The 15,576-nt window shown below is 50.6% G+C and overlaps 1 protein-coding gene across 2 annotated transcripts; it reads right to left on the bottom strand.

Annotated features, from left to right (window-relative positions):
• Window positions 1–118: 118 nt before the first annotated feature.
• Window positions 119–8,448, bottom strand: KDF1 (keratinocyte differentiation factor 1). 2 transcript variants are annotated; one of them, XM_008519464.2, is made up of 4 exons: window positions 8,081–8,448; window positions 1,800–2,870; window positions 1,281–1,355; window positions 119–727 (listed from the first exon to the last, which is right to left on the bottom strand). In XM_008519464.2, the coding sequence occupies exons 2-4, from the start codon at window positions 2,836–2,838 to the stop codon at window positions 645–647; spliced, it is 1,197 nt and encodes a 398-aa protein (XP_008517686.1). In that variant the 5' UTR covers window positions 2,839–2,870; window positions 8,081–8,448; the 3' UTR covers window positions 119–644. The 2 variants fall into 2 exon arrangements, with proteins under 2 accessions (XP_008517686.1, XP_008517685.1); XM_008519463.2 differs by having other exon boundaries at window positions 8,020–8,131.
• Window positions 8,449–15,576: the final 7,128 nt, after the last annotated feature.

The raw sequence follows: 15,576 nt of genomic DNA, 5'->3' as shown, positions 1-15,576 counted from the left end.
CTTCTGACAACACTAAGCCAGGCTGGACGCTCTATCGTGTCTCCTGCTCCAGGCAGCAGTCAGGCAAATGGGACAGAAAGGACAATATCAGCCGAGATGACCAGGCAGACATCTGTTACCTTTGTACTTGCAACTATGGTCATGTTAGCACGTAGAACATCAGCCAAGAACGAAACTGCTCAACAGAACATAACGTGGAGTGGGCCCTGCCTGCCCCCCAACCCAATCCATTTAAGACAAGCTTCTTTTAGCTGTCACCCCCTTGTCCCATCCTGGGGAAGAGGAATTTTGCATGATTGGTTATGGGGTGTATGTTATGGGTAGCATGTTTTGGGGGAAGTAAAGTTGGGATTCAATCCCAGAAGGTAACTCCTAAGTCTTTGCTTTCTATGATCCAGGCCGCCTGGGCAGGAAGGAACGGCCTAGGCAGAGGTCAGGCCAGCTGGGGATCCAGGGTATGTGGGCACCATGGCCCAGTGAAATGCACATGGTCCAGGAACCAGTCAGCCAAAGTGGGAGGAGCCAGAGTGGGTATTGCTTCTGGGCTCACAGCCAGCCTTCCCCAAAGGGGTCCTGGTCCCCCTCTTCATGCTGTAGGCTGTGCTTCTCTCAGAAGGGGTTGCGGCCACTGGGCCCAGCAGGGGTTAGCAGTACACCTGGAGCAGGGGTGCCCCTGACGAGTCTGTGTCGGTGCCCTGGAAGGACGAGTCATGGCTGGTTGGGTATCCTGAGGGGGAAGGGAGGAGGAAACAGAGGCTCAGAGAGGGGAAGAGGCTCATCCAGGTCCATGGGCAGGGAGAAGCCTGCTGAGAAGGAGCAGAGCAGGACTTGAGCCTGGGTTAGTCTGATCCTGGGTGGGTGACCCACTCAGTTTCTTGACCTCTCTGAGCCCCAGCACTGCTCTCTATAAAAAGGTAATGACCCCACTCCCAGGGGCTTGTGAAAGCCAAGAAGACAGCAGCAGAAACCACACAAGGTGCCTTTTCAGCACCAGCAGATGACCTCCCGCCCTTCACTTTCCTCCCCAGTGACCTGGGCTTAGAGGCCAGTTCTGGGCAACTGCCCCCTGATGGTTCACGGGCAGCCCCCTGAATCTTTCCAAATGGAAATCTTTAAGCCAGCTTGTGGGACTGGGATGAGGTCTGTGGCTGCCCAGGCTTCTCGTCCCTTTCTGATCCCATCCTCACCCACCCCAGGAGGAAGCTGGGAGAGGGGTATGTGGGGGGCCCCTAGGACAGCCCCCTCTCCTCTCCGCACTCCTCATCAGGTCAGGACCAAACCTGGGGCTCCATAAGGCCTCAGCTTTCTGGCGATGGCATCTGCAGTTGTCTCCTGGGAGATCTGCACTGTGAGTTCTAGGGAGGGAACATGAGGAGGCCAGTGGTCATTATCACATCCTTTCAACCCTACTCCCCACTTCTGCCCCCAGCCCAATGAGGGAGGGGGCCACTTATCCCAGGGCTGGGCTAGAGAAATAATGTTTAAAACAAAGACAGAGACAACTTGTGTTTGTGTGTGTGTGTGCGTGTGGTGAGGTTTTAGTTAGGCCAGGACAGAGGTCCAAATGCATAAGGGTTCCTGGGTCCTGTTAACCAGGCTGGCCTGGAAACTACTCTGGCAGGTGGTAGCAGGGGATAGAAGGAGCCTATCTAGGGCATGCAGAGGAGTTGAGGAAAAGGAGGAGGAAGAGCAGGGCCTAGCTGAGGGGTGGACCCACAGTAGCCAAAGACCCCAGTGCAACCCTCCCTTGGCTAGAGCCTCCTCCACTTTGCCCCTCAGCCCTATGGGGCCCAACCTACCATCCTGGCTGAGCCCTGAGCCCACCATGGTCTCATGGCCACTGTCAGGAGCAGCAGCAGCAGAGGCAGCAGCCCGGGTTGAGCGCCCCTCTGTGGTCTGCGGGCGGGTGCGACTCTTTCGGGTACTGATGCGAATGATGCCGCGTACCAGGCGGCCTTCAGCATCCTGCTCATCCAGGTGGTAGTCCTGGGTGATGCTGCTGATAAGGTCCGAGATCTTACTGGTCTTCTCCAGGAACACCGTGTCTGAAGTGCACTTGGCTAGCTCATCGATCTGGTGTACGCTGAAAAGCTCTGTTAGCTTCTTGAAGATGAGCACATCAATCTCCCGGCTCGACATGGAGCCGCTGCCTATCTCAGGCAGGTCCAGGTCCGACTCGTGGAAGGAGTAGTACTCCTCGGAGCCTCGGGGGCTGCTGGCAAGGGTGCTAGGCAGGCTGTGCCGCATGGGTGGGGGCTCAGCCAGTGGCTCCTTGCAGCAGGAGTCCACATCAGGGGCCGGGGAGGTGGCTGGGCGGTAGCGATATACAGGGATGCCTTTGAGCTTGACGTCAGGGTAGCTGAAGCTGCTACCCATGGTTGTCTTGAGCCGCTGGCCATCCCGCCGGCTGGGAGGTGCATGGTCGGGGCTGGGGGGCACTCCATTGTGCTCCTTGGCCCAGCTGGCTTCAGCAGCCCCCTCAGGGGAGTCCCCAGCAGACAAGCAGGGGCTGCAGCCCCGCACACAGGCTCCACAGCGCTGGAGGCAACCCCGGCAGTGGCGGAAGCAAAAGGCGGCCCGGCACCAGTCCCACACCCAGGGTCGCCAAAGCAGGCAGCAGGCTGGGGGCTCGGCAGCAGGCTCAGCAGAGCCAGAGATGAAGGTAAGGCTCTCAGGCCCATGGTGGCCAGGGTCCTTAGGGTCTGGCCTACGGGTGCGGCGGCTTGGTGGAGGCTGGGATGGCTCATCATATGTCTCCAGGCACAGTTCTGCTGGCCGCTCCCAGGGTCCCAAGCGTGGGGGCCCAGATGATGGGCGGGGGTGTCCAGGGCGGGGCATGGCTCATTGCATGGTTTGCTGCAGCCAGGCACCTGTCAGGAAGAGGCCAGGAAGGAGTCAGGCTTAGATGTCAGGGGCAAGCTCTTGCGCTGACCTGAGGAGCTTCAGACCTGGTTTCTGAGAGGCCTGTGATGTGGTCAGCCCAAGTATGCCCCGGAACCCTCATCCAGTGTTCCCTCCCTCCCAAAAGAAGAAGTACTCTCTGTGGTCTAACCTACATGTCAAAACCTCCTTGGACTTCACGTCCATTGAGTTGGCTACTATTGAAAAAAACAGAAAATGACAAGCTTTAGAGACAATGTGGAAAAGCTGGAAGCCTTGTGCATTGCTGTGGGAATGTAAAATGGTACAGCTGCTGTGGAAAACAGTATGGTGCTTCCTCAAAAAATTAAACATAGAATTAAAAAGGACTGAAAACAGGGACTTGAAGATATTTGTACAGCATGTTCACAGCAGCATTATTCACAATAGGCAAAAGGTGGAAACAACCCAAATGTCCATTGACAAATGAATAAACAAAATAGGCAATGTACATACAGTGGAATATTATTTAGCCCTAAAAATGAAATTCTGATCAAGCTACAACAATAGATGAGCCTTGAAGACATTATGCTAAGTGAAATAAGCCTGATACAAAAGGACAAATATTGTATGGTCCCACTTCTATGAAATAACTAGAATAGCCAAATTCAGAGATAGAAAGTAGAATGGTGGTTGCCAGGGGCTGGGGGCAGGGGGAACGGGAAGTTAGTATTTAATGCGTAGAGTTCAAGTTTGGGAAGATGAAAAAGTTCCGGAGATGGGTGGTGGTGATGCTTACAAAACAATATGAATGTGTTTAATGCCACAGGACTGTATGGTTAAAATGACTTTTAAAAAAGTTAAAATGGTAAAATTTATGTTATATATATTTTACTACATAAAAAGAAAAATCTCCTGGGATCTCACTTTCTGGGGAATGGTCTGCCCCCCGTTTCTTCCCACTGTGGGTAAGCCCACCCAGCACAGAGCCTCTGAGGCTGTTCAACAAACGCCTTCCCATGTGACTTGCTACAGAACCTGATCATTGCCACCTTTCCCTTCTTCCCTTCCTCCTTCAAATCAGACGTGAGACTATAGCAGGTCCCCTGTCAATATGTCAGTGTGGCTCAGCTTTGCTCTCCTAGCAACATTTAACACCAACCACTGCTTTGCTTCCTTTGATTAGATAAGAAAGCCAAGCTACAAAATACGTCTTCTTTCCCTTTTTGATTTGGTTACTAGCAAGCTCAGAGCTAAGACTTCATTCATTCCATAAACAATGAGCCTGGCCCTGTGTCAGGCACTGTAGAACCAAAGATGAAAGAACTACAGATTGTTCTTGTGATTCACACATGGTTTTGCAGAGAAAACAGATGCTTAAAAGCTCCTAAGATGGAACATGTAGGATATATGAGGCAATATGGGAATAAATAACTCCGCCTCAGGGAGTCAAAGAACATTATGTACTGATGTATTTGGGAGGGTACTTGATCACATACAGGGGGTTGCTGGGCAGTAAGTATCCTTAGCCTAGATTTTCTGAGACACTGATCCCTTCTGATCCCTTATCTTTTTATCCCTGATTTAATGGCACTGGGGTACTAGAACTGGTGATGTGTGAGGAACCTGGGACTGGGCATCATGATATCTGTGTTTTAGTCCCAGTTCTGGCCCTAGGAGGCACTGTGCCTTGGGCAAATCAATGCCACCTTCCTAAAGAGGGCTACCATCATCTCTCACACAGATACTGTCAAGGCCCCCATTCAGGCCACCTCCAATTCCCTTCTACTTGCTGCAGCCAGTGAGAACTTAAAAAAAAAAAAAACGAATCTGGAGAAACCTGGCAGACACCACTTTAATCAAATGATCAAAGTTGACATTACCAATAGTGGGACAATCTGACATCATGTGCCTGCTGATACTGTGCACGAAGGACACATCACTTATGAAGTATTACTGCCAAAATGCATAACCTGAGTGTCATCATGAGGGAATGGCAGACAAGCCCAAGTTGAGGGACACGACAACTAAGTGCAAAGTGTGACCCTGGATTGGATCCTAGATCAAGAGGAAAAATTAGAAATTGGATAATTGGTGAAATTTAAAAATAGACTGTATAGGGGCCGGCCCAGTGGCGCAGCGGTGAAGTGCACACATTCCGGTTAAGTGCACACATTCCGCTTCAGCGGCCCGGGGTTCGCCGGTTCGGATCCCGGGTGTGGACATGGCACTGCTTGGCACGTCATGCTGTGGTAGACATCCCCCATATAAAGTAGAGGAAGATGGGCATGGATGTTAGCTCAGGGCCAGTCTTCCTCAGCAAAAAGAGGAGGACTGGCAGATGTTAACTCAGGACTAATCTTCCTCAAAAAAAATAGACTGTATATTATTTCATAGTATTATGTCAATGTTAAATTTCCTGAATTTGATTACTAGGGTTATATAAAGTAATGTTCTTACTGTTAGGAAATATACACTGAAGCATTTAGGGGTAAAGGAGCATCACGTCTGCAACCTAATCTCCAAAGGTTCCCCCCAAACCAGAAGGTCTATGTGTGTAGGGAGAGAAAGGGTGGGGGAAAGAATGTCAGCCATGGGGAGTGGGGATGAGGAGGATATAGGAATTCTTTAACTACTCCTGCAACTCTTCAACCCACCACGCCAGCCCCACTCAGCACTCCTTCTCCAAAGACCCTTCAGAACCCCAAGTCAGATAGGAGCCCCTCTCCCCACAGCCTTCTGCTGGGCTTTCTGGCAGCTGAATCAGCCTTGAACCCATTGTTGGAAGCTAAGCCTATATGACCCGGAGGGGCAGGAACTGTGTCTGATTGCTTCCTGCCTCAGCATCTGGAACAGGGTTGGGTACAGTGCTTCAGGGGACTGACACATTCTATGTGACCTCACAGTAGAGCCAGGACCATTGGGTGGAAAGAAAAAGGACTTAGGCTCTAGGCTGACCGGGGTGAGGCGTGGGGTGGGGAGCAGCAGTCTGAGGAGAGGAGGGGTAAAAATGCCCTCTCCAAAGGTGTGCAAACTGAAATTGCTATAGGCCCTCACAACCCAGAGAGGCAAGTGGTTAAAACCTCTGCCTTGGTTTGAGCAACGTAGGGGTGGGTATGGATTCATTCATTCACTCAATTAACAAATATTTACGGAGGGCCTACTGTGTGCTAGACACTATTCTAAATTCAGTGGATACAGTGGTAAAACAGACAAAATTCCCTGACCTCAGGAACTTGCACTCTAGTGAAAGTTAATGTTTGATGGCTTACATTGTTCTAAGTGCTTTAAATGTATTAAACCAATTAATTCTCACAACCCTATTTGTAGCCGTTATTATCAATATTGTTTTTATTATTACTATACTGAGGCACAGAGAGGTTAAATAAGTTGTCCAAAGCCACACATCTATTTGTACCCAAGCAGCCTGGCCCAGACTCTTATCCACTACCCCATCCCATCTATTACTTGGGAGGAAGGGGGAAGTCAAAGCTGCCAGCTGCCAGCTCCACAGACAAGCCTGTGCCTAAGGAGGGACCAAATAGGGAGCCTTGAGTCTTCCAGGCTCAGACCTTGGATGAGGAGGGTGGATGCATCAACATTGTTTTAACCACACTGAGCCCTGGGGTCCCTGGGGTTTGTAAGAACATCAAGGGGTTACTGATGATAGCCTGGGTCACTGTCTCCTCCTCCGCCTTCAAGGTTTTAGGATTCACTACTATTCATTAAATTAATCCAACAACTATTTACTGAGCACCTACTATGTGCCCAGCACTGTGCTAAATGCTCGCGAAACAGCAGTGAATGGGCCAAAAACAGGCTCCAGCCCAAGAGGGCTTTTGCTTTTTTTTTTAACACTCACAATTGCCCTGTATTAGATCTGCACTTGACAGACCAGGAATCTGAAGCTTAGAGAGGTGAAGTGACTTGACCAGAGACATCTAGCAACGAAGGGACGGAGAAGGATTTGTACTGTGATCCTCCAGACTCCAGAGCCCCTGTACTTTGCTCTGTGCCACACATCTCGAAAGGGGGTGGGATGGAGGGAAGGGGAGCAAGACCTGGGATAAGGACAGCCCCTGGCCTCAGTTTCCCCCTCTCCTCTAGCCCCTGAACCCTCCTGAAGTCAAACTCAGCCTATTTTGTCCAGGCTGTATCTCCCCCTCACTGTTGCTGACCACTCCCCCACTTCCAAAATCTTAGGAACACTGGTCGCTTGGTTTGGTGATGTTCCTATTGTGGCCTGGGGCAAGACTCTTGGCCTCAGTTTTCTCATCTTTAACAAGTGGAGAAATGAGTATCTTCATGGGCCATCCTGGGGTTTAAATGAGATACGGCATGCAGGGGGCTTAGTGGGGTGACTTGCACCTGGGAGTGGCTAGGTTACTGGGTGCCCCAAGGCACTGCAGGTTAGCAGTCAGAAGGTCCCAGGCACCAGGCCCACCCTCCTGGAACTTCTCAGTGATGCCCTCCCCATCCCCGTTGTCCCAGAGAACACGCACAGTTAGGAGTCCGTCTCCATACCGCCCCCTCCTCCCAAGGTCCCCAGGACAGGCCCAGCCGCACGAGCCTCTGCCCCACCCCCGTGCCCAGCCGAGTCTTGCACACCCGGCCGGGAGGGGCATCCCAGCCCTGCTCACGAAACAGCCGTCGGGTCTCGCGCCGGGCATCCGTGTACCCTTGACCTCCTGCCCTGAAAGGGGTAACCTGCGACTCCCGCATCCGCAAGCACCTAGTCCCGGGGACAAGGAAGAACCAGACCCTGGCACTGCCCCTACACCAGCAATGTCCTCGGGGCAAGCACCACCCTCTCCAGCTGCAGGGGCCCTCTGCCCGCGGGCGGACCCAGCCTCTCTCCCGCCCTGATAGCTCCTCAGGGTGAGCACAGCCCACTCCTCAATCCCGACACTGCCCCCGGGCGAGCACGGCTCCCGCCCCAAGCCAGCGCAGCCCTACGGGCAAACCCGGCCCCCCCTCTGCCCGCCGGGCCCAGGCAGCCGCTCGGGCCGCTCCCTGGCCCGGCCCGCGCACCCCGGAAGCGGGAGGGTGGCTCCCGAGGAACTGGTCTCGGGACCCTCCCTCGCTCGGGCGTAGCCTCGGGGGTTTCTCCACACCGATGCCGCCCTGGTTCGCGCCCCCTCGGGCCCGCGCGGGGCTTACCTGTCTCGCCAGGTGAGCTGCCTCCAGCTCGGCCCCTCCCCCCGCCCCCCTCGCCTCTCACCTGGAGAGCAGGTGAGCGTCTCGCGGGAGCACTGCACGGGCCGCCGCTGGGGACACACTTCCTGCCTCCGCGAAGCGCCGCCGCCGCCGCGCACCTGGGCCGAGGCTCCGCCCCGGGCGCTGGGCGGGCACCGCGGCCAGGCTCGGGCTCTCGGCTCGCGGACTCCGAGAGCAGCGCTCGGCCTAGTGTGGGTTAAGTGAGGCCTGGCGAGCAGGTCGGACAGATGCTGCGGCACAGTCTCCTCTTCTGTTCAATGGACAGGTATCCTAGCGGTCTCTGAGCGCCTGGGCAGCGCTTACCAGGCCTTAAAGGCCCAGCTCACAGGGCATGTCTCCTGGGACGCCTTCCCTTGACCCCTAGGCCTATCTGGTTTCTGTTATACAGAACAGTTCTCTGAACTTTATCATAATACTCAGCACACTGTTGTTTTCTTGTCATTTGTCTCCTCCTTTAGCCTCTGACCTTGAGGACAGTGTCAGGTCTCATTCCTGGTGCTCCCGGGGCCCGGCGCAGGACCTGGCCCACACTAGGTGCTCAGCAGAGTAGACCGCTGGCTCCGATTTCTTCCTTTCCCCTGAGGCAGAATTGGGGGCCAGGATCCTCTGCTTGCTGGTCCCTTCCCCTTCTCTGTTTGGGGAAATTTGCAGGGAAGACAAGTACCTCTGCCCTGGGGCCTGGGAGTGGGTGGAGGAGGGGGCTGGGCTGTGCGGTCCTGACAGACACATCCCGCATCAGCAGAAGTGACCAAAATGGACCATGATCACCACATCCCATGGGGTCTCTGCCACCTCATTGGGTGGCAAGAAGTTAGGGCTCAGACTGTCCTGGGTTCCCACTCCCCTTAATAACAATAATAGTGCCAATAAACAAGTGACTTAGGGAGTGTCTCCAGGAGCCATGCTAAACCCCTTACTTGCTTAGTATTATTTAATCTTTCCACTAGTCTGTGAGATGGGCCAGGTATTATCATTCCTATTTTACAGATGAGGTTTAGGAAAGGGAAATTACCTTCTCAGGCAATTGGCACAAACCAATTTCGTGTGACTTTGGGCCAGCATTTTCCTTCTCTAAGCCTCATTTGTAGAAATGATAGTACCTCTCTCCAACTGGGAGAATTATCAGAGATAATGGATGCAAAGTGAGATAAGAGATGATTGGGGTAAGGATTGGTTAAGTGGGAAGAATTCAGTACTGCTTAGCTCCGTCCCCTTCCAGGTAAACCAAAGATACAGGACCTCCTGACCCCAACGCCGCTTTCAGCCTCCGTGCCCACCCCCCCATGGAGATACTGCCGATTAGGACAGAACCCTTTTGGTCTGCCCTGTTTGGGTTGCCAAGCCCACCCCTTGCCCAGCCAGGGTGGGACACTTCTTGGAAGATGATTCCCACAGCAACTGGGGGATTTTGTTCCCTATCTCACCTCTCAGGGCACCATCATCTCATTCCACAGGTGCCCTACCATGTGTACACAGTAGGTGTTCAATTTCCACCAGAGACCCTCCGTGGCAGCCCTTCCCATCAAATCTTGTCTACCTTCTCACCTGGGGCAAGTGACACACTGTATCTTCATTTGGAGCTCAAAAAGTGAGTCACACTGTGTATAGTTGAACATCTGTGTACCCTAAGACCCAGCAAGTCCATTCCTGGGGTACAGGTACAAGATTGCACACATGCACCAGGTGACATGTGCAAGAATGGTAGTAGAAACATTGTTCACGGTAGCCCCAAACCAAAAACACCCAAATGCCATTGATAGGAGAAAAAGAATGAAAAACAGCAATATGGCTGGGTCATGGTGACATAATATTGAGCGAAAAAATGCAAGTCCCAGAAGAGTACGTATGGAATGGTATCCTTTTTATAAAGTTCAAATACAGCTAGAACTATTATGTTTAGGCATAATATTGGGTTGAGCCATATGAAATTGCTGTTTTTTGACCTGTTTTGACTTATGAAAATGGCAAATTCATAACTTCTGTGTGAAAAAAACTTTTTTTTTAAAAGAGCAAGAGCATGAGGAACACAAAATTCAGAATAGTGATTACCTGGGAGTGGGGTGGGGGAGGGGTCAGGGATGGCGGGAGCCCATAAGTAGATTTAATTTTTAGTAATGTTCTGGTTCTTGAGTTGGATGGTATATTCAAGGACTTTCATTTTATCATGAATGAATAGATGAGAAAATAGAAATGTATGCTCTAACTAAATAATTAAGGGTACTGTTACTTGCAAAGTTTGCAAGGTAGCAAAAATATGAGAGTCTAGAGTCTTATTTAATTTTTCCCCATTTATTTATTCTTTTTTAAAAGATTAAAGTATAACTTATGCACAGTAAAATTCTACTTTTTAGGGTACAGTTCTGTTTTGAAAATTCATACAATTGCATAACCACCACCACAATCAAGATATAGTTCAGTTCCATCACCCCCCAAATACCCCTAATATCCCTGTAGTCAATCCCTCCCCTGAGCCCCAGCCCTTGGCAACCACTGATCTATTTTCTGTCTCCATAGTTTTGCTTTTTCCAGAACATGTTTCCAGAACTTGTAAAAGTGCCAAACTACACTGCAAAATTCTAGTTCTGTGGCACCTAAAATGCTGTAGATTAATAAGTAAGAACATGACGCCCGAAGCAGCTCAGAACTACTTTCTTTACTTAGAAAGAAAAAAAAGGAAGGAAGGAAACTAGGATCTCTGAACCTCTGGCCACATTTTGATGTGTGAGGGAACCTTTTTTTTAGAGCCCCAGCCCTGCCTCTCACCAGCTGTGTGGCCTTGGAGAAGCCACTTCTCTTCTCCCCATCTGTAAAATGGGCTTGATAATATTTCCTCCTCTAGAGTCCTTTGTGGAGTGTTTTGCAAAAGGCACAAGTTAGTTGTTGTAATCACAGCCACCCTGAAACCTCCTTCTCTGACCCTCTCCCTCTCATGCTTGAACACACTGGGTCCTGTTTCCAAGAGCCCTTCCTCCGGCCACAGTGCATATTGAAAAACTCCATCAAAAACCAATGACACTCTAGGTCTACACCCCAAAGAATTGAAAACAGGGATTCAAACAGATACTTAAATGCCAATATTAATTGCAGCATTATTCACAGCATTATTCGTGTCCGTCAACAAATGAAGGGATAAACAAAATATGGTATATACACACAATGGAATATTATTCAGCCATAAAAAGAATGAAGTTCTGATACATGCTACAACATAGTTGAAACTTGAAGACATTTTGCTAAGTGAAATAAGCCAGACACAAAAGGACAAATTTTTTTTTTTTGAGGAAGGCTAGCCCTGAGCTAACATCTGCCACCAATCCTCATCTTTTTGGTGAGGAAGACTGGTCCTGAGCTAACATCCATGCCCACCTTTCTCTACTTTATATGTGGGACGCCTGCCACAGCATGACTTGACAAGCGGTGCGTAGGTCTGCACCCAGGATCCGAACCGGCAAACCCCAGGCTGCCGAAGCAGAAGGTGCGAATTTAACTGCTGCACCAGTGGGCTGGCCCTATAAGGGATAAATATTGTGATTCCACTTATATTAAATATTTAGAGCAGACAAATTCATAGAGACAGAGATTAGAGGTTACCAGGGGCTGGAGAGCGAGGGGAATGGGGAGTTACTGCCTAATGGGTACAGAGTTTCAATTTGGAATATGAAAAATTTTGGAAGTAGATAATGACAGTGGTTGCACAACAGTGTGAATGTAATTAAATGCCACTGAATCGTACACTTAAAAATGGTCACAATGGCAAATTTTGTGTTTACATATATTTTTTGCCACAATTAAAAAAAAATTGATAGCCCTCTTGGAAACAAAACAAAGCACCTTATGGGTCCAGTATTCAGCGTAACAAAGGAAGGAGAGGTCTACTGGAGTGAATTTTCCAGATAACAACCCACCTCTCTTCTGTACTTCCCTTTACAGTTTACAGAGCAAACACTTTAACTTGGTCCTTACAGCAGCCCTGGAGGTAGGCATTGTCATATTCATTTTACAGATGGGGAAACTAAGGCACCTCAAGGTTAGGCCATTTGCCCAAGGCTGTGCTGTGAATGAGTCATGGAGCTGGGTGGGAACCCAGTCCTTCTGGCCCCCAGTACTGTGCTCCTTAATGTGCCCTCTTCCCCACGTTTAAGCTGTGTCTGGGCTTCTTTCTAAGCAGAAAGGCCTGCCTTTCTAACCAGAGCCACCTGAGCTCAGTTTTGCCTCTTGGCCATGACTCGAGCTGTTATCCTGATCCTCTCCTTCCACCAGTGTTGCTCTGCTCTGACTTGTGTTTACTTTTCTGATCTCCTTCATCGGCCACTGTTCAGGTTCCTGGACTGGTGACAGACTGGAGGGAAGAAGGAAGGGTCAAGGATATCTGGGGTTCTGGCTTGTGCTACTGGATGGATGGAGATGACAGAGGAGGGCAAATTTGGGGTGTAAAAGTATAAACTTGATGTTAGACCTGTTGAATTGGAAAACTTGTGAGACAGCCAAGAAATATCACGATTGTATATGGACGACATTCAGAGTGATATTTAGAAGTTGCAAGACCTGCAGCTTTGGGCATGGAGAGCAGCAGTGGGTCGTGGATCCATGGGTGTCTGCTGCTTGCCTCTGGTGTGCTTCTCCCATAGGAGGCACTAGAGGGCAGCATGCAACAGTGGAAATTGCCAGAACTTTGGGGTCACGGGATCTGAGTTGGTGTCCTAGGTGCACTCCTGTTCAGCTGCAGCGTGAACTTCACCTCTTCGAACCTCAGCATTTCTAATCCAAAAACGGGTTTAATGTGAGGTACGATAGTACAATGGTTCAGAGTGTGAACCCTGGAGCCAGAGGGCCTGAATTTGCGCACCAACTCTGCCACTTACTGGCTGTGTGACTTCGGCCAAGTTATTGAACTTCTCTGTGCCTCAGACTCCTTGTCTATAAAGTGAAAGCAGTAATAGTTTCGTGTGATGATTACAACAGAGGCTGGCACATGGTAAGTGCTAAACAGATGTTAATTATTTTATTTTAACCCCTTCCTCCTGACCCTCTCTGACCCTCCAAGCCATTCTGGAGCTACGACTCTCTGAGGCAAGCCCACTGCCTCTGAGAATAAGCAGGAGAACAAATACTACTGCTGACCATGACCACCTACTACTATGTGTTGGGTATATTAAGGGCCTTATTCCATTTAATCCTCACAATAACTCAGTGAATAGATCCCAAATCCCATTTTATAGCTGAGAAAGCAGAGGCTTGGAGATTTAAGCCACTTGCCCAAGGTCACACAACTAGTAAGTGGCAGAGCCCAGAGCTGAGTCCAAGTTCATTCTGTTCAGAGTCTGAGCTCTGTGTGGTGGCTTCTCTGGGTACCCCAGAAACTGGTGGTTGCCCCAGGCCTCTGCGGAATGGGGGGTTCTTCCCTCAAGAATTCCCTTCTATGGTCAGCTCCAATTCTGCCTACCACCCCCTCTTTCCCAAATAGAATTTCCTGGAATGCTGAATGGAATAAATGGAATGGAACCAACTGAAAGAGAACCCTGTGGGGTGGAAGAGAACAGAATGGTGGAGGATGAGCAGAATTGGATTGTGGGAGTCGAGGCTGTCTCAGCTTCTCTGATTGGTCAGGTCTGTCTGTATAGGTCAGATAATGGGCCAGTGACCATTCAGAGTTGCCTCTCCCCTTTCCTTCATTGGCCAACGGATAGTGTGTCCTGGAGGCTGAAGAGAACCAGGGGAGTCTGAGAGTTACGCTGGGCAGTGAGGGGCAGGTGAGCCGGGGTCTGGGCTTAGGCCGATGACATGGATAGAGGTGCAGCTGGAGCCCTGGCATTCTAAGGAGCTGGACAGTAGGGGCTTCTGGAACTCTAGGTTGGGCAGTTGGGTGGGAGACCCCAGGTCCATCCACCTGACACTGAGGGATTCTTGGGGCTCCCTGGCATAGCTAGCCGGGCACCCAGTTACTGGGATTGGAGGGAGCTGCAGGCTGAGGAGACATCCTGTACCAGGTTGAGGCAGGGTCTGCTTCTTTGGGCCTGAATTTGGTTCCAAGCTCTAGTAGAAGTATTTCCTGCAGAATCCTTGTGCTGAAAGAACCTTCAACTCCTTCAGTTTACTGGTGAGGAAATGAGGCCACCAAAGGGAATAGCCTTAGCTGAGGTCACATAGTGACCTGGAGGAGGTGGACCTCTGCTCCTTCACCTTGCTCTGTGTGGTGTCAAGATAGGCCTGGGTTAAAATCCTGCCTTTTTACCACTTAGTGGCTTTGTTGTTTTTTTTTAAAGATTGGCACCTAGGCTAACAACTGTTGCCAATCTTCTTTTTTTTTTAAGGATTGGCACCTGGGCTAACAACTGTTGCCGATCTTTTTTTTTTTTTTTCCTGCTTTATCTCCCCAAAGCCCCCCTGTACACAGCTGTATATCTTAGTTGCAGTTCCTTCTAGTTGTGGGATGTGGGACGCCACCTCAACGTGGCCTGACGAGCGGTGCCATGTCCACGCCCAGGATCTGAACCCTGGGCCGCCGCAGCGGAGTGCGCGAACTTAACCACTCGGCCACACAGCTGGCCCCCCTAGTGGCTTTGTGAGTTGGGCAAGTGACTTAGCCTCTCTGGGCTTTGGTTTCCACATCAGGAAAATCCATTTATTCATTCAGCCCTTCTCTTGCCTACCCTCCACCTCACCCCCAGTACTGCTCCCTCATTCTCTCTCTCTCTCTCTTTCTCTCTCTCTCTCACACACACACACACACAGAGGCATGGACACACATTTCCAATGCTGCGTCTTCTGGTCACTCACAAGGACCAGTAGACAGCTCTGGCTACTGAATACCGCCCCCACTTTCTGGTCCTCCCTGCCAGCCAATCTTAACCCCCTTTTAAGCCTTTCCAGAGAGCCCCAAGCTATAAAGTTTTATCTCTCAGTTAACTCAGAAAGCTGTCTTAGCCTGTCTGATGGCCTTGACTTCCTATGCTGCTTTCCCTGTCCCCAGATGGGAGCTCCCAGAGGGCAAAGTCAGGTGTGACTCCTCTCTGAGTCCCCAGCTCAGGGCAGGGTCTAAAGGCTACGGCTGGGGGTATTTGTGGAAGGAGTAAGTGAAAGAAGCCCCCAAAAGCCCTCCCCTTTCTCAGGAACCCTTGACCACCCACCACCTTCACCCTCCCAAACCATTGATGTGGCAGAAAGAGCCCTGGAGTGGGGGACCACACAGACCTAGGATGGAATCCCAGCCCTGCCTCTTCCTGACTGTGAACTGGGGGAATGACCTCGCTTCTCCAAGCCTCACTTTCTTCTTCTATAAGTAGCCTACCTCAGGAGGAGACATGTAAGACGGAAACTAAAAGACCTAGATAGAAAGACCTAGAGAAGGAGTCTTCTGGGCAGACTAAACAGTTAGTGTGAAGGTCCTGAGGTAGGAATAAGCTGGGCATGTTCAAGAAACAGAAGGGAAGCCAGTGTTGCTGGAGCGCAGTGAGCAAAGAGAGAGTGATCAGAGATGGGGATGGAGACACGGCAGGCACT

Source organism: Equus przewalskii, chromosome 2, assembly GCF_037783145.1.
Source record: "Equus przewalskii isolate Varuska chromosome 2, EquPr2, whole genome shotgun sequence".
In the NCBI taxonomy this organism is placed as follows: domain Eukaryota; kingdom Metazoa; phylum Chordata; class Mammalia; order Perissodactyla; family Equidae; genus Equus; species Equus przewalskii.
This window is presented reverse-complemented; position numbering and strand designations above follow the sequence as displayed.

Bases quoted from the DNA above. Each gene is read 5' to 3' on its own strand.
- KDF1 (XM_008519464.2), bottom strand. From the start codon at position 2,838: ATGCCCCGCCCTGGACACCCCCGCCCATCATCTGGGCCCCCACGCTTG. The intron at 1,356-1,799 runs GTAGGTTGGGCC...TTCCCTCCCTAG, and splicing joins CTCAGGGCTCAGCCAGGATG to AACTCACAGTGCAGATCTCC. The intron at 728-1,280 runs GTTTGGTCCTGA...CTTCCCCCTCAG, and splicing joins GAGGCCTTATGGAGCCCCAG to GATACCCAACCAGCCATGAC.